General features: G+C 43.4%; 1 protein-coding gene across 1 annotated transcript in view; it reads right to left on the reverse strand.

Moving 5' to 3' along the window:
- DPP6 (dipeptidyl peptidase like 6) overlaps nt 1–18,131 on the reverse strand; it is an 890,123-nt gene that overhangs the window by 447,068 nt on the left and 424,924 nt on the right. Inside the window, exon 3 of the mRNA XM_075550777.1 lies at nt 10,741–10,839. Within this exon, the coding sequence (XP_075406892.1) occupies nt 10,741–10,839 (99 nt within the window). The remainder of the gene's footprint in view (nt 1–10,740; nt 10,840–18,131) is intronic.

The raw sequence follows: 18,131 nt of genomic DNA on the forward strand, positions 1-18,131 counted from the left end.
TGTAGAAATTCTATCATGGCACATGCTACATCTAGAAAACACTCCTAAAGACCAACAAACTGACCTTGAACTACTAGCAATTTTTCTTTTAATATTGGCTATCTTTTTGTTTTGTCTTTTTTTTCCTTTTCTTTTTTTTAACCTTGTAAATTTTGTATGTTAGTGGCTTTTCTGAGTATCAGCATGTCGGTGTTGCTGCTGTCGATGCCATGTTCATATGTGCCACTTAGGCACTGTCAAAGTCATCTGCATTTGTATGCACATATTACTATGTCAGCAGGTCCACCTAGACAAGGTAGGCTGGACAAATAATGAGAGAAGAAAATAACGGGACCAATGGTCCTGGAGGGACATGAGAGCATGGGAGGTAGGGGAAGGGAGGTGGTGTCGCCCAACACAGGGACAAGGGAACAGCGAGTGGTTCAAAACCAGAGGAAGGAGGGGAGGGGAGGACGGGTAGGGAGTGACCAAGAGCAAGGTAACTGAGAAGAATTACTGAAACCAGAATGAAGGCTAAACATGGTAGTGGGACGGGAGGAAAGTGAAAGGAAATAGACGAAAGGAGTAGCAGGCAAAGTGCATACAGAGAAGCCTAAATACAGACATGTACATATGTAAATATATTTATGATTATGGGGGCAATAGACTTATGTGTGTATTTATAGGTTCAGTATTAGGGTAGCAGATGGACATTGGGCCTCCTCATGCATAATCCCCCAATACAATAGCACCTCACCCTGCTAAACAGCCATTGCAGGATACCCACCTTCCCGACATGATCACTGAAGACAGACGTGTGTGTAAGGAAACGTGGTGAAGAAAGCTGATGGTGCCTGGCTATCAAAAAGATGTAGCGTCTGGGGTCTTAAAGGCTTGAAGGCAAACAAGTGGCCATCTAGCTCATAAGCAACAAAGCCCCCAGAGAAGAAGCACACGGCCTAAGCGAATACAAGGTGTTGAATGGACTATGTAGCAGACACCAAGGAACAAAAGCAACCATTGCGTGATCACCTTCCTCACATAATCGCTGAAGACGAAAGTGTGCATAAGCAAGTGTGGTGAAGAAGGCTGATGGTGCCCGGCTACTGAGAGATATAGCGTCTGGGGACTTAAAGGCTTAAAAGCAAACAAGCGGCCATCTAGCCCAGAAGTAACAAAGCCCACATGGAAGCAGCACACCAACATAGGTGATCGTGAAGGGCAGAGGAGCCCAGGTCTCAAACAGCAAAGGTGGGGTGGTGGTGAGAATCACATCACCGTGAATGAGGAGGAGTGCGTGATGGGGACCCAATGCCCATATGTAGACAGCTGGACATCCCTTCCAGAGGGGTAGTGGGGAGGAGATGAGTCACTCAGGGTTCAGTGTAGCAACAATGAAACTCAAAATCTTCCTCTAGTTTCTGAACACTTCCTCCCCTCCCAATTATCATGACCCCAATTCTACCTTGCGGACCTGGTTATACCAGAGGATGTACAGCGGTGCAGTAGGGATCTGGAAACACAGGGAATCTAGGACAGACGAACCCCTCAACACCCACGGTAGGAGTGGTGACACCAGGATGGAAGGGGGTGTAGAAAGGGAGAACCAATCTTGGAGATCTATGTGTAACCTCCTCTCTGGGAGATGGGCAATGGGGAGGCGGGTGAGGGGAGACACCGGGGAGTGAAAGATAAGATATAATAATGATTTATAAACTATCAAGGGACCAGGGGGATAGGGGGAGCAGGGAGGGAGGGGGAGGGGGAAAAAAGGGAAACCGAGCTGATTCCAGGAACCCAAGTGGAAGGTGAATTATGAGAATGATGAGTGTAATGAATGTATAAGGGTGCTTTGCTCAATTGATGTATGTACAGATTGTGATAAGAGCTGTATGAGCCCCAATAAAAAGATTTATTAATTTAAAAAAAGATAGTGAGAGTAAAAGGCAAGCATAATAAAAACAGAAGACAAAAAAATGTAGAACAGTTACATGAGTTAATATTTGAGAATGCACTCTATAAACAGCAAACTATAGGGCCAAAAAAACCTCAGCTGCCATCAAGTCCATTCTGACTCATCGCGACCTCATAGGACAGGGAAGAACTGCCCCTCTGGGTGTCAGAGGCTGTAACTCTTGATGGGGAAGGAGACCCTGGCTATCTCCCTCAGAACCATTGGTAGCATCCAAATACCCAACAAGAGCAAGACTGTATCGGCGCCCTGGTGTCGCAGTGGCTATGCATGGCACTGCTAATCTTAAGGTCAGATGCATGGAAACCACCAGCGTGCTGGGGGAAACCATGTTCTGCTGGGAAAAAATAAGAATTTCTGCTCCCGTGAAGAGTTAGAGCTGAGAAGCCCAGAGGGGTAAGTTCTACCCTCCTCTCTAAGGTATCCATGAATCAGAATTGACTCAATGGCAGTGAGTATGGATCTGTTCTTATTCTATCCCTTCTTTCATTTTTTCCCTCCAGCAAATATAGCAACTAAGAAAGGAAGCAGAGAGCAAATTTCGACCCCTGCCTTTTGAACATGCTATTGTGTTCTGCTGCCCGAGTGGGCCCCCATCTCCCTCCAGCGACCTGGAAGCTCAGAATTCCACCAGTGAACCACCACTGCCCCTCCTCCTCCTGAACCTCTGCTAAGACAGAGGTTCTCAACCTGTGGGTCGTGACCCCGTTGAGAGGCCAACGACCCTTTCACCGGATTCGCCCGATTCATAACAGTAGCAAAATTACAGTTATGCAGTCGCAATTAAAGTAATTTTATGCTTGGGTGGGGGTGGTCACCAGAACATGCGGAACTGTATCAAAGGAAGGCTGAGAACCACTGTGCTAAGGAACTGATGTTTAATGCAAAATACATCGATTGGGTTTATTTTTTCTGTGACATTCCTTCCCTCTCTACTTCTTTACCCAGCAGTTCAGCTATAAAACTCTGTACCTGTAATTGTCTTTACTATACATGTCTTATAATAAAGGTTTTAAATTCATAAAAAAAAGAAATTTTAAAGCAAATTCTTAACGGAAAAGGGGTCCCTGTGTCGACTCATCAGATACCAGGGCTTTTTAATGTTGTCCATGATGCAGTCCATGGTTTCCTGAAGAAGGTCCCGTCAGTTTAGATACAGGGACTGAAGCAGGGGAAGGATTAAAGACTGCTATAATGAACATGGGCCTGAAGGAATCCCTGTGGAAACATTCTCCTTATGGAGCCGAGCGAGCGACTCAGACCCCTTACAAGAGGTTACTCAAATTTCCAAAAAACTTGCTTTGCAAGACGAGAAAATGCCTTTCTTTGCAAGGTGAGAAAATGCGGAACAAGCGGAGAGGAAACAGATTCATACTGTTGAAACTGACTCAGGGGAAAGTCATGATCAACTTTCGCCTGAAGACGAAGCTGACTTAGAAGCAGCAGCTGCCTGATATCATGGCAATGATTGGGATTTACCCTGAGTTCCATCCAAAGGTCACTGTAAAATGCTCCGTTATGGCTCGATGAAAACTTTGACAAATCTAAATTTACGAAGTCTAAAGGCCGGCCTCCACCCCACCTCCTTTGGGTTTCGGCTTTCAAAGAGTCCTGCCTTGTATCAGAAATATGTAAGTGCAGTCTTGCAGTCAATTAGGGATCCGTATTTAGAAGTTTGTTATCCATTATATGGATGACATTCTTTTAGCCCATCAAAACCGTGGAATATTGCAAGAAATGTTACAAGATTCTATTAGGCTCTAACCCAACAGGGACTAAAAATATCCCCAGAAAAAACATAAACAGAATCCCCTTTTTCTTATTTGGGGAGGAAAATATTGGGAGATAAAATAATTACTCAAGCTATACAATTAAGGCAGGATTCGTTAAAAACCTTAAATGGTTTTCAAAAATTATTAGGGGATGTTAATTGGATTCGTCCTTTTTTAAAGCTAACCACTAATGATTTGAAGCCTGTATTTGCCATCTTACAAGGGGACGCTAACCCTAAGTCCCCTAGGGCATTGACTCAGGAGGGAAACTTGGCCATTGAAAAGGTGCAAGAAGCAGTAATGAATAACCAATGACCAAGATTAGACTATTTAAAACTGTGGTCTTTGATTTTGCTACCTACTGTCCATTCCCCTTTGGGATGTTTGTGGCAGAATGGACCCCTGGAATGGTTATATTTAGCTTCCAATTCTCCTAAAATGGTCACTCCTTACACTTCCTTGATAGCATTGCTGGTCATAAAGGGAAGAAAAAGGAGGAGAGAGTTGTTTGGTATAGAAGTCCCCAGTATTATATCACCTCACAATGCTCATCAGCTTGGAAACCTTTAGCAATCTGATCCAGACTGGCAGGTGGCCCTTGCAGGATAGTCAGGGATCAGAACATAGCATTCACCTACCAACCCTTTGTTACATCTTCTAAAGGAACACCCTGTAATCTTCCCTCAAACCCTCTGAGGAACCGTTTGACTCTGCCCCGTGGTTCACTGACGGATCCTCTAGTGGCACGGCTGCAGTCATAACTGGCGACCCTGAGCCTTCACTTTCTACTCATCACAAGTCTGCTCAAGGCTGAACTAATGGCCGTAATAGATGTATTTGAAACATTATCTAATACTTGTTTAATCGTTATTCAGATTCACAGCATGTGGTTAAATTGTTTCCATTCATAGAGACAGCATCCATTCCTCCCCCAGAAAACCACTATATTTGACTTATTGACAAAATTACAAAATTTAATAAGCAAATGTAAATCACAATTTTTTATAGGGCATGTTAGATCTCACAGTAACCTGCCAGGTCCTCTCTATGAAGGAAATAGGCAAGCAGAGGTCTTAACACAACCCAAGATTTCATCCATAGAACAGGCCTCCAAGAGTCATGCTTTACATCATCAAAATGCTAATACTTTGAGATTGCAGTATCACAGAACCAGAGAAGCCGCATGAGAAATTGTTAAAAAGTGTTCCGTGTGCCCAACTCAGGCTCCAACCTGACCAACTGGAGCCAATCCTCGAGGACTGATGCCTACTGACATACGGCAGGTGGACGTTACTCGGCTCCCTCATTTTGGTAAACTTTGCTTTGTACACGTAGGCACAGATACGTTCTCACACCAGTCATTGCTCAGCCCCTACCGGAGAAGCATTTAAGGATGTGATTCAACATGTGTTTTACTCTTTGCCATTTTGGGTCAGCCTAGAGAGAGAAAAACTGACAATGGCCGTGCTTCTACCTCTACTGCTTTTAAGAACTTTTGTTCCACTTTTGGGTCAAACGTATTACATGAATTCCACACAACGCTCAAGGACGGGCCACAGTAGAAAGAGCTCACCAAACACTTACAAACCAAATCCAGCGTTTGCAGGAAGGAGAGCTTAAATATCACTCTCCACATCATATTTTACAGCATGCTATGCTTGTTATAAATCATTTAAATTGTAATTCAGAAGGATACACACCCACATATTTATATTTTCAGGGTCCTGACATTAAACCTAAACCACTGGTAAAGTGGAAAGATTTATTAACTGGGACGTGGAAAGGCCCGGGCGTCTTACTCACTCGTGGGCGAGGATATGCTTGCATCTCTCCACAGGGTGCTGACTCTCCTGTGTGGGTTCCAGACGGATTCATTCGCCCCTGTGACTGCCTGCCGCCTCCTCTGCCTTACAGCAGTGTCACCTGCTACTTGGAAACCACTGAGTCCTCTCCTGATGATTTCGACAGGCTCCGTGTCCAGCTCCTCCAACTAACACCCAGCGCGCTATTCGTCTCGTCCCCTCACGGGAGGCGCAATTCCCTCCTTGGCTTCTCCTTTCCAGCGTCTGTCTCTTCAGCCAGGTCCTAGAGAATCTGGGCCTGGGCCTATTCGTCACCGCGCACCCTCTCCACCCGCACTGTCTTCCCGCTGACTTGCAGACATCTGAAGAAGCTCCACAAGGAGCGGCACCCTCCCCTGAGGTTGTTTATATCGCTATGCCAGCAGCGATCACGTGCCAGGTATTATTCTCAGGATTAGTTGCAGCTGAAGCCTATTGGTCATGCATACCTCAACCTCCTGTTTTGCACCCTGTCACCTGGGAAACACCCAAAGCGCCATTTTTTTAACAAATGATTCTGTCCTCCTGGGAGGTGGGGGGGGGAGGGGTCACTCAAGCGCCTTTATTAACCCTAAAAGTTCATATAACGTTACCTACAGGGGTAATAGTTCCCTGCCTATTTGCGGATCCCATCTTCACACACCACCTCCAGGGCCTTGTGTGTCACTGGGGATTAGAACTCTGGTCACAGACTCCCCTGTTACTAGAGCCCAGCAGAGACATCTTTGGATGTTAGCACTTATAATTCCCCCCTTTCCAGATTTTAAATTCATTACTTCTACTTTACCTCCTGATCAAATTCCTGGGCGTGGCCCTTATCCAGAAGCCGATGATAGTGGGTTTGCTGTCAACAGGAAAACAGGATTTCCAAATTGGCATGATTGTGCCATTGTGGGAGCCACATCAGACAGAAAAGGCGTCAAGCATCCTTTAAATCGCACAGATTTGTATGTGTATAATTATTCCATTACATCTCCCGCTGACGCTTACTGCGATTTAGTCAAACTGAGTACTGGATTTAATTGGTCTGATGCTGATTTGCCCACTCCTGAGCCTTTGGCCAGGTGGTTAACCCCAGGCTGGCTTTCTCCTGTTGTGACCTTTCTCAATTCCAATGGTGCACTAGTTCAAACATCTTTGTGGAGGCTCTTTACGGCTACCCAACTGCTGGTCTAAAAAGACCCCAGAAAGAGAACAGATACAGAGCCCTTCAAGCTTGCGTGTGCTCCCCCTTTGCTGTTCTATATCCTGGTGATTTGGGCACATTGGATATATGTGAAAATAATGGGGTCTTTGTTACTCATTGTAAAAAAGTGTGCTTTAACCAATTGTATTTATTCTCATTTGAATATAACTTCTTTTGTCATTGTTCAACAACCCCCTTATGTTATGTTGCTTTTAAAACTGGATACCCCTTGGTATGATGATATGGGACTACATGCCTTACAGTTAATGTCAGATATTTTGCAAAGAAAAAGAAGATTTGATGCCTCTTTAATTTTAGCCTTATTTGCTATTATAGGTTCTTTGACCGCCTCTGCTGTAGCTTTGGTCCAAGAAGTACATACTGCTGAACATGTTGATGAATTCACCAAAAATGTTACCATAGCCTAAATGACACAAGCAAACATTGATCAAAAACTTGACACACGAGTTAGTGCCTTAGAAGAGGCAGTAGTATGGGTGGGTGATCAGATTCAGGCTTTAAAAACTACAATGATGAATAGATGTCACTCACAGTTTAAATGGGTCTGTATCATCCCTTTAATTTACAGTGAATCAGAAGTCCCATGGGAAAAGGTGAAGAATCATGTTTTGGGAGTATGGAACCATTCAGACATTTCTTTAGATTTAGCCTCTTTACACGCCAGTATAACAGCGATCAGTCACTCTGGAAGCTCTGTACTACCAGCTTCAGAAGTGGCCAAATCTTTGTTAGAAAAAATATGAGTATGTTACAAGAAAGTCTTCCTGGTTATCAATTTTTGTTAATCTGGGAGTTGCACTTTGATAATACTTCTTCTTGTTCGCTTTCTTCCAATTGACTTTCTGCAGTTTATGCTCAGTGCAGACAGAAATCCAAAGGCTTCATTTGAAAAATAATAAAAAGGGGGGAGAAGTTGGGAGGCATCCCAGCCAAGCTATCTAGCAAAGCTGCAGCCTGGTGGAAGGAGTTTCTGCAGAGGAGAGCTTCCAAGAGAGGGTTTCCAACATCCCTCAACTATTTGCTGTTGTTGAATTCATTCTTGGGAATTCTGTGCCTTGTCATGTTTACTACACCTGGAGCAGATGCGAGGGCAGTCTTGAGAAGTACGAATGGAAGCAGATCTAAAACTTGCTTCAATATGACAGGGCTTTCCTGAACTGAGGCATTGGAGAGACTTAGACAGCGAGACATCTTTGGGAATTCTGAGGAGGTTATATGGGAATTGAGTGAGGAAGAAACCCCAAAGTTGAGGTCAGAGGAGAAAATGAAACCCACCGTAAAACCCTGGTTCCATTCAGATTAGATAGTGGGAGAAGCTTTTGGCCTCCCCAATATAGAAGACCTTACACACTGACTCCCCCAACTGATGCCCCTTTACCTGGGACAGGGGCTTACATAGAAGGAGAGAGAAGGGTTAACATTAACAGAAAACATGTAAAAGGAGAAATATTAAGTCTTTGGCAAATAATTGGATGGTTTGCCTCCCCATGGTGCCTCAGGAGTGCAAAAAATAAAAGAGTCATAGGTAGACAATGAAACAGTTACCATGGGAAAGTTTGTAAAGGAAAATATTTAACTCTGAGAAGCATTTAACTCTGCTTGTAGATATTAGGCTTTGAAGTAGTACATGAAGTAGTTTCATTATGTTAAGTTAGTCAACCAGGACAGAAGCATTGTGAGCAAAAAATAGGGCAGTGAGTAGGATAGGAGTCTAGCAAAATTTTCTGAACCCCTCAATCAAGAATAGCATGTGGCGTATAAGACAAACAGTACAGGGGGAAAGAACCAGGAAGAGGACGGAAAGTGATAAAAAAAAGTACAGACCTTATAATGGTCTTTTATCAGGTTGTAGTGGAAACAAGGGTGGTTTTGGAGTTAATCCTCAGGCATTGTTTTTATGTAGTGCTCTGCAAAACTTTTTATGGTATAAATACAGCTGTTTGGAAGAACTCAGCAGAGATTGCTTCCACCAGCATATCTCTCATGTCTGCCCCGTCTGTGTTTGCCGACTCCACCCCTCCTTCAGGTATCCAGAGCAACTCTCCTGGAGCTGGACTCTGTCAACCTTATACTTAGCAGACTAGGGCTTACCCAACGGCTCCAGCAGAGTTCTGTACCTTAGGAGAGTAATACAGTCTTATTCCCACGGACTGACCCAGAGCACGACATAGGTGTATCACACATAGGTACCTGGACAACAGGTAAACACAAACCTTGAGCAAATGCTAGGTCAGGCACAAAACAAAACATAAAACTAATTCTTGAGTCAAAGAAAGCAGACCTTTGCTATAGCTGCTTGTTTGGTTTTGTTTTTAATTCCGTGTGTCCTCTATCAGTAGTCACAAAATCCTTTCTCATTTCAGGCTGATGCTCTTTTATCTAATACATCCCTCTGAGATCCATCTATTTCTTTCCATGTTAAATGAGCTCCTCCAAAGGTCAGAGATTAAATCTGAAACCAGAGCAGAAGACAAACGAGAAGCTGTCCCCATCCCCCAGGTAGAAGACTAAAGGAGAAGAGTCATTGCTCATTGATTTTTGAGTGTGTGAAGCATGAAAGCATTTCAGAAGCAGTCTGCTGGCCCAAACCACAGTGACACCCAGTCACTCAACAAACCATGCAGTGGGAAGAGCACTGACCCGGGAGCCACAGATTTGGCACCCATCCGTTCTCTGACTTCAGAGAAAGCACGCAAGCTCTCGGGGCACCTCATGTATTAACAAGCAAGTATTTGAGCCACGCCTTTCGCAAGGAAGGCTCTTGGACCTGATGGGCAATTCTCCAGGGCATCCCACCATGCTGAAGCTGAATGTGCACAGGAGTGCCGGAGATAACAGGAGGTGTCCTCCTGCAGGAGGGCTCAAGAGCTATGCAATCGTGCCCTGCGGGACGCTCGAGCATTCCTTTACAGCTCTTCTTCCACAAAGGAACTCAAAACTGTTCTGGACTTAAGTTGAGGGCACTGGTTATGTTCTGAACAATTTTGGGGGGTGGGGGGGTAACTCTGATGCCAACAAAAGGTTTTCTGAACATGTGCTTTTTGACTCAGATTCATGGATTCATGGTTCAGAGGTAGTTGAACGAGGTGGTTGAACGAGGTTAATTAATGTCATTGTCCTGCAGCCGTCCAGATGGTTATAGTTATAGAAGCTAGAGAAGACTTGCATGGTCCTATGATGCTGAACAGATTTCCTGGAGCTTGCAGGCTGCGATGGACCGAGATGGAAGGTCTAAAGATCTAGCTAAACACGCCCTGAATCACCAACTGATGATGAAACTCATGTAGGACCAGACAGAGTTTCTTCCACGGTGCTGCCAGGCAGCAGGGGCTATCTCAGGAGCCACTAACAAAAAGAACCCACTTGGCTTCTATTTTCTTCATTCCTATTTTTTTATGTTTACAAAAACTCACCATAATAAGTAACCTCGATTTTATGAGGAGTATTTAAAAGAGAAATGACTTTTTTTTCTGTATGTGTGCACCTGGTTCCACTGGTTCCCATAGGACGCGGTTGGCAGTCTCCTTCAGGAGTCTTTTTAACCACTTGTGGCCTCTCGCTTGTGGACAGTGAAAGCAAGGAGAACCCAAATGGAGAAGGAAGGAAGGCTCATCTGTGGCACGGACTCACTGCTGTTGCTTAGCAACGATGTATAGCTCTAATTGCGAGAAGTAAAGACTTGGGGAGGTGATGGCAGAAAGAAAGCCTCCTCCTCTGCTGATTGATGTCTGTGACATAAGAACACCCCCCCCACACACACATACACACACATTCACAGAAATGCTCAATTTTACCAGCATTGCACTTTCTTAGATTGAGAATAGGATGATTGTCACAGTAAAAGCTCTCTTGATCTAGACTACAGCCAAAGAGAGAATTTAAGAGAGACCAACTAGGAAACCCCCAACTCTGGAAAAGTTACAAGCTGTGGGAATGGTTTCTCACGTGCACACAGGCCTCTGGACTTACCACTTATCCATTTAGCTTCAGGGTCGTGGATTTTGAAATCGTCACTGAATAGATCTTCCACAGTCACCTTCTTCTTTTGAGACAGGCTGTTATCTTCCACTAGAAAAGAACGAGGCAAATAAGTAAACTTTGTATTTATTTATATTATGGTGGGGTCAGAGAGGTTGCGAAGAAAGAACCACAAGTCATTCATCACCACTCCAAAGTAGTTGCATGGTAAACCATATGACTTCGATAAAGAAAAAGTGCACGATAGCCAGTCAGACCTTTTGTTACTAACTCAACTATTAAACTTGTGCTTGGGAGATCATTATTCACTAAAAACTCCCCCTCTACTTGCCACACCTACACAATTGCTTATCTTAGGTTTGGAGGGAAATTACTGTTTCAAGGGTAGTTTATGAGCTGGGAGCACGGTAGATTCACTATTGGATAACTAGGAGCGAACATCGTCCCGTGTGGAAAGCAGGGATGGTAAAGAGGGGAGGAGATATAGATCCAGAAGGAAAATCAACTATATCATATAATCAATTATTCATTAAGTATTTATTAAATGCCACTAACTGTAGACAGTGTTATATTCAAAGACAAATGAGGTATTTCTTAGAGGTTTTCTCCCTGGATGCTTTATTTGTCATTGGCTTTCTCTTGGTCATAAATTTGTTCGTACTTAGAGGCAATCTTCCCGACATGTCTGTGTTCAAGCTGCCAGGTTTCATACTGAACTGTAAGTATAGGGGATAAGCCTATGAAGATATTAAAATTCCACCCCCAAAAGAAATGGTTAGTTAATGATAGTAGTGGAAAGGACTTTTAAAACCTGGCAGCTTTGAGCCTATTTCGAGAAGTCAAAGCTTTCGGGGTGTTATACCTTTTTGGGAAAGGATTTGTCCATTAGAGGTACAAAAATCCATTTATCTGCTTTGAAAGTACAAAGACCTACAAAGAAGCCGGCAGGATGCCTGACCCTAGGAGGCTCCGCTATGAGAGAAAGTATGCCAGGGCCAGGCCATAAAAGCACCCTGGCTGTTAACGTCAATAAGTACATGCACCTCAGAAACCTGAGACACTCACTGTCTTCCTTGAACCATCTGTAATGGACACTGCACGAAATGCTTGGTCGATTCCCAGCCCTCTTAGACAGAGAATGCTAAATGCAATTACACTTGTCTTGAGGGCTCAGGATCTTTATGAAGTAAGTTTCATGTTAAACTTTTATGCAGTGGTATCCTAGGCGGGTAGGAATGTGTAGGTGCTCCGCAGCATGACTCCCTCGTATGTAGTGTTTTTGAATGTTTGCGTCTCTGTTCAACTTCACACCGCCAGCCTTTACGTCTTCTGCTATCTCTGTGCTCCTGCACAAAAGTACCCTTCTGACTCTTGCAGTTTTCTCTTCCTAAACCTGTGGCACGCTGATCAAACAGCACAAGAAATTATTAGACTTATATCATAAAATAGGAATAAATAATATCTGAGTGAAATCCCTGCAGCTTCTTCTTAATCTGTGACATCAATTTTTATTACATCTATTTTGCACATTTTTCTTTTGGACTCTTTGTAAGTTATAGATTACTGGGGTGACAGAAAAATCATATGCTACTCTGCTGCTATTTTTTCTTTTTTAACATCAAGTCGGATTAATGCCTGTAAAAGTAATCTGAAAATTTCAAAATGACACCAGTGTTGGCAGCTGTATATTCAGGCAGGTGTCTCCAGGCAGCTATCCTGGGTTCTAAGTAAACCATGTCAAGCCAAATCAAAAGCCTTGTCCAAGACAGTGGTTCTCAACCTGTGGGTCGCGACCCCTTTGGGACCCAAACGACCCTTTCACAGTGGTCACCCAGTTCATAACAATAGCAAAATTACAGTTATGAAGTAGCAATGAAAATAATTTTATGGTTGGGGGGGGTAACCACAACATGAGGAACTGTATTAAAGGGTCACAGCATCAGAAGGTTAAGAACCGCTGGTCTAACATCTTCTGATCTGAGATGTAAACCATCTTGGAAATAGACTCAGGACTTAGAGCAGGGTACTTCTCAGTATGGGAATCAGACTATGAATATTTGAAGGTTACTTTACCCAAATCTAGTAAAGTTATACTGTGACCAAGTAATGAACACATACAAAAACTTCCAAGACATACCTCCTATATGATCATTAAACAACCACTCTTGTTGTTGGAGATGCCGTAGAGTTGGTTCTGACTCATAGCAGCCCTTTGTACAACAGACTGGAACCAGGCCTGGTCCCATGCCACCTTCACCTTGGTCTGATGGTTGAGACCATCGGTGCAGACACTGTCAATCCATCTTGTCAAAGGTCTCCCCACCTTTTTTTTCTCTTTTGCTGCCCCTCTACTTTGCCAAGCATGCCGTCCTTCACCAGGTACAGGTATATCTTGACAATAGATCCAAAGCACATGAGGTGAAGTCTCCCTATTCTTCACTCTACGAAGCCTTCTGGCTAAAAATCATCCAGGACAGATCTGTTTGTTCTTTTGGCAGTCCGTGAAACTTTCAATATTCTTCTGCAGCACCATAATTCAAATGAATCGAATCTTCTTCAGTCTTCCTATTCAATGCCCAACTTTCATGTGCATAGGAGGTGATTGAAAATAATTTCACAAAACTTCATAACACCAGGAATGATTCTCATTCCACATTTTGAGTGATCCACATTTCTACTGAGCAAAGAATGCAAGATTTCCATCTAAGCCAACAGTGAGCTAGGGATGGAAATGTACCTTAAGGCCTTTCAGGAAATTTTGATTTTTATGAAATCTTGTCTTCTCACTCAAAGGAGCCCAGGTGGGGCAGTAGGTTACACACTGGGCTGCTAACCACAAGGCAATCAATTCGAACCTACTGCCTCCTCGTAGGGAACAGAGGAGGCTTTCTGTTCCCCTGCCTCAGAAACCAACAGGGTTCATTATACTCTGCCCTATAAAGGCACCATCAGTAGGAATAGACGCGGTGGCAATGAGAAATTTGATTCATTATAAAACGTATTTTTAAATGTTGCTCATATGACGTAAAGGTATTTTAACATTTATCATGAGACTTTTATTTAGGACAAGTTGTGGCGGGAGCAGTAAGAAATATACTATAGAAATACTCAGTTCACATGCATAAGGAGCTCCAATGAGCCAACAGCTAAAAGACAAATGATTGACTTTCAAAACATTCACTACATGAAATGACATTTATACAAAGAAGGTATGCAGATGGCCAAAAAGTACATAAGAAGATGCTCAACATTATTATTCACTAAAGTGCAAATCAAAACGGCAATGAGATACTACCTCACACCTACTGGGCTGGTTAGGATTAGAAAAATGGAAAGGGCATGTGTTGGTGAAGATGTCATGAAATCAGAGTCTTCGTGCATTGCTGATGGTGTAGCTGCTGTGAAAGTAATTTCGTGGTTTCTCAAAAAATTAAACAGAATTACCATATGTCACAGAAATTCACTCAGTCCTATCCTCCACAAATAAACAAACAAAGCAGAAAATTAAGACTGAAAGGATTAAAGTATTGCATGCCATTGTCGGTTTCAGCATTATTAATAATAGTCCAAATTGAAAACAACTTACGTTCACCAGCAGATGAGAGCACAGTGTGGCTCAGCCTATACTGTGCGGCCATAAAGTGCAAGTTCCACCCCGTGCTATTAAATGGACGCATTATGAAATACATTATGCGGAGTCAGTGATAAAAGGACATATGCTATTATCCTAGCCATCTGAAATATCTAAAATGACAAAATCATAGAGGCTGAAAATAGATTCGGAGTGACCAGAGGTGGAGGCGGATGCAGGGGCACAAGAAGTGAATAACAGAGACATAGGCCGGGCGATTAGGACACTTGGAAAGCTAACAGAGGTACCGGGGTCCACCCCTGTGAATGTGGTTCAAACCCCTACACTGTGCTCTCAAACAGCTAAAACAGCAAACAGTACTGCGCATGAGGAAAACACATTTTTGAAGTGCTCCATTCAAACGGGGATCCTTGATCGTCCATAATTAGTTGAGCCACGTTCTGGAGTTGACAGTGAACTATCTGGAACTCAGGATCTGTTGAGAAGAAGCAATTCATTTATGCATACTTTCAAGGATCCCAAAACATTCTGGAGAATCTTCAATCAGCAGACGCACGGCCCTGTTCCAGCTGAGCTCAAAAGCAGAAACATGGAAAGACCTTCAACCTCCTGAAAGAAGGCCCCCCTCTCACCCCCCCAGCAGTTAGCCAGAGGCAAAGTTAGCAGCACACAGAGGAGGAGCTGTGCTAGAAGAAGCTGACCAACCACAACCCAAACATTGGACTGGAGACTGAGAACGTTAACTTCAGAAAGGCTGTCTGGGGGAAAGATCCTGCTGTCAGGCATACAAGCAGAACATTCAACCCAGGAAGCGTTTCAAAGCATGGAGGGCCCAGGGAGCTGTGCCAGTGAGGGCCTCTCTAAGACAAAGAACATGCATTGGAAGTAGCTGAGAAGGAAGCGAAGTTCTCTTGGTATATTTTAACATTCTTCCTTCCAGAATTCCAGTTGGCTGCGTGTGGCAGCTTCTAGTTCTAATCTTCATATCCATAACTAATTCCCCCCATATTTTCCATCTTTCTGTCTCTTTGGAACACTTGGGAAATTTCTTCAAGTAGATTTTCTTACTTCATTAAATTTTTCTTTCACATGTCTAGCTTGTATTTTGGCTCATCTGCTGCATTTTAAAATGTTGGATGATATTTTAGTTTCTAATTAGTTCTTTTTCAAACCCATTTGCTCCTACTCTATAATTGCAAGCCCCTTTGTCACATTGAGAATGATAACAACAAAAGCAGCCTCAGTTTTGTGCCCAACCATTCAACATAGAGTTGGAGATGCATGAAGAAGCCAGCATCTTTAATACTTTGGATTTTATCCAAAAGGGATTTGGGGCCTCTTGAGAAGGTAACACAGTGGGTTACGCACTGTGGTTCTAATGGCAAGGGCAGCAGTTTAAACCTAGCAGCTATTAGTGGGGAGAAAGATGAGATTTTTTACTGTGGTAACATCTGCAATCTTGTAAACACTAAGGGGCAATTCTACTCTGCTCTATAGGGTCACTATGTGAGTGTGCTGAGGTCTGGTGGTACAAGCTTTGAATTTCTAACTGCAAGGTTGGTGGTTCAAATCCATTCAGCACCTTCTGGAAAGACCGATGAAACTGTCTGTTCCTGGAGAGATTTATAGCCTCTGAAACCCTATTAATGGGCCTCTATGAGTTGTAATTGACTCAGTGATAGATTTTTTTTGATAAGTGAAGTCTTCTGCAGCCCCTTAATCTGATAGATTATAGGTAATCAGGTATCATTTGTAACTAGCGTGGCATTCTGTTGAAAGTCCGTAACTGTATGAGCGGCATGCTGTGATCTACAGTGATGTAGGGTATGGGCCAGTATATAATGCAAAGCGCCAAGAATCTCTTACTTGCATATTTGTTAACTAATTGTAGTGTTAAAATAGAAGAAAATATTATTGGAGAATATTTTGGATCCCTTGTTGAGAGGCTTTTAAAATTTGAAATAAATCCCTAAAATGGATTTGCATAACTTATCTGTCAATTTGCTATACGATGGTGGCTTGCATGTGGCTATAATGCTGGAAACTATGCCAGTATTTCAAATACTGGGTCATCCATGGTGCGAAAGTTTCAAAGAAGCTCCCAGATCGAGATGGAATAGAAAGAAATGCCTGGAAATCATCTTTGAAATAGTTACTTAAACCAACCAACTAAAATGTATGGTTCATAAAAGTACATTAGGATATCATGATTGGTGAAGTAGAGGGTCAGCATCAGCAAGAGAGACCCTAGGTAAGATGGACAGGCACAATGACAAGCTCAAGCCAGGAGCTCGCACAGACTGGCAGTTGTGAGGATCAAGCAGCATTTCATTCCGTTGTGTACGAAGTTGCTCTGAGTTGGAGTTATTTCAAAGACAGCTAACCACAATCCCCAGGTGGACTAGTGCTGCATCTGAAGCACGCCCTCTTGTGGTGACTTAAATCTCTGACAATCTGGATTAACTGTTGAAGTCAATTTGGTAACCAAACCTACCTATATTAGTAAGAACTCCCCGCTTTGTTCTGCTTTGTAGCGATTAGAATCACTTACACCTCTAGCGTGTTTGACAGCCTTCACAGTACGTTGCCGCTCACAGTCACTAGTGATCTCTCTGAGAAACAAACCCAAACACGCTGCCATTGAGTCAATTCTGACTCGAGTCCTTGCTGTAGTTAGTGTGGTGGAGTTGGTTCCAACGCACAAAGACCCTGTGAACCACAAAGGGAAACACTGCCCAGTCCTGTGCCATGTCACAATCGTTACGTGAGTCATTGTCATATCCTCTTTTTTGTGCTGTCCCTCTGCTTCACCAGCACAGTGGCCTTTTCCACGGCCTGGTCTCTCCAGACATGTTCAAAGTGCGTGCGATTACGTCTTACTACACTGGCTTCTCAGGAGCATTCTGGCTGTACTTCTTCAGACAGATTTGCTCGTTCTTTGGGCGGTCCATGGTGCTTTCACTACTCTTTGCAGCCCTGTCACTCAAAGTATCAATTCTTCTCAGTCTTCATTATTCAATGCAGATGAAGGGGTGGAAGGTCACATGGCTTGGGCCAGGCACAAAGCAAAGAAACAACCTTGCTTGACAGCATTTTAAAGAGGTCTTGTGTGATTTACCCAATGCAATGTGTCATTTGATCTCCTTAGTGTTGCTTCCATCAATACCGACTGTGGATCCAAACAAGGTGAAATCCTTGACAACTTCACTCCCCCCCGCCCCCATCTATTTATCATGATGTTACTTATTGGTCCACTTGGGGGAACTTTTGTTGCCTTTACATTAAGTTATAACCTGAGTAAGGAAGGCTGCAATCCTTGATCTTGATCAGCAAGTGCTTCAAGTTCTCCTTATTTTCAGCAAGCAAGGTCCTGTCATCTGAATGTGAAAGCTCATTCATACGCCTTTCCCCCATCCGGAAGCCATGTTCTTCATCATCCAATCCAGCTTCCCCCATGATTTTCCTAGCCTACAGATTGACTCAGTACGAGGAGGAAATACGCACTGACACATGCTGACTCACAGTGACTCTATAGACTATATATCTCTACAAGAAGAAGCAGCCAATCTGTCTCCCATGGACTGGCAACTGGGTGTGAATCACCAACCTTAACAGTTAAGAGTGCAGTGCCTAACTCATAGTAGCAATAGGAAGGAAAATAATTTTACAAAAGGTAAACCGGAGCTATTGAGGGATTAGGTGACTTCTCCAAAGGTAAGTGTTGACTTAGTGAGACTAACCTCATTTCCAATTCAGGCTTTGAGCAGGTGTGTTCAGGCTTGACCCATTA

The sequence above is a fragment of the Tenrec ecaudatus genome, chromosome 5, assembly GCF_050624435.1.
Source record: "Tenrec ecaudatus isolate mTenEca1 chromosome 5, mTenEca1.hap1, whole genome shotgun sequence".
In the NCBI taxonomy this organism is placed as follows: domain Eukaryota; kingdom Metazoa; phylum Chordata; class Mammalia; order Afrosoricida; family Tenrecidae; genus Tenrec; species Tenrec ecaudatus.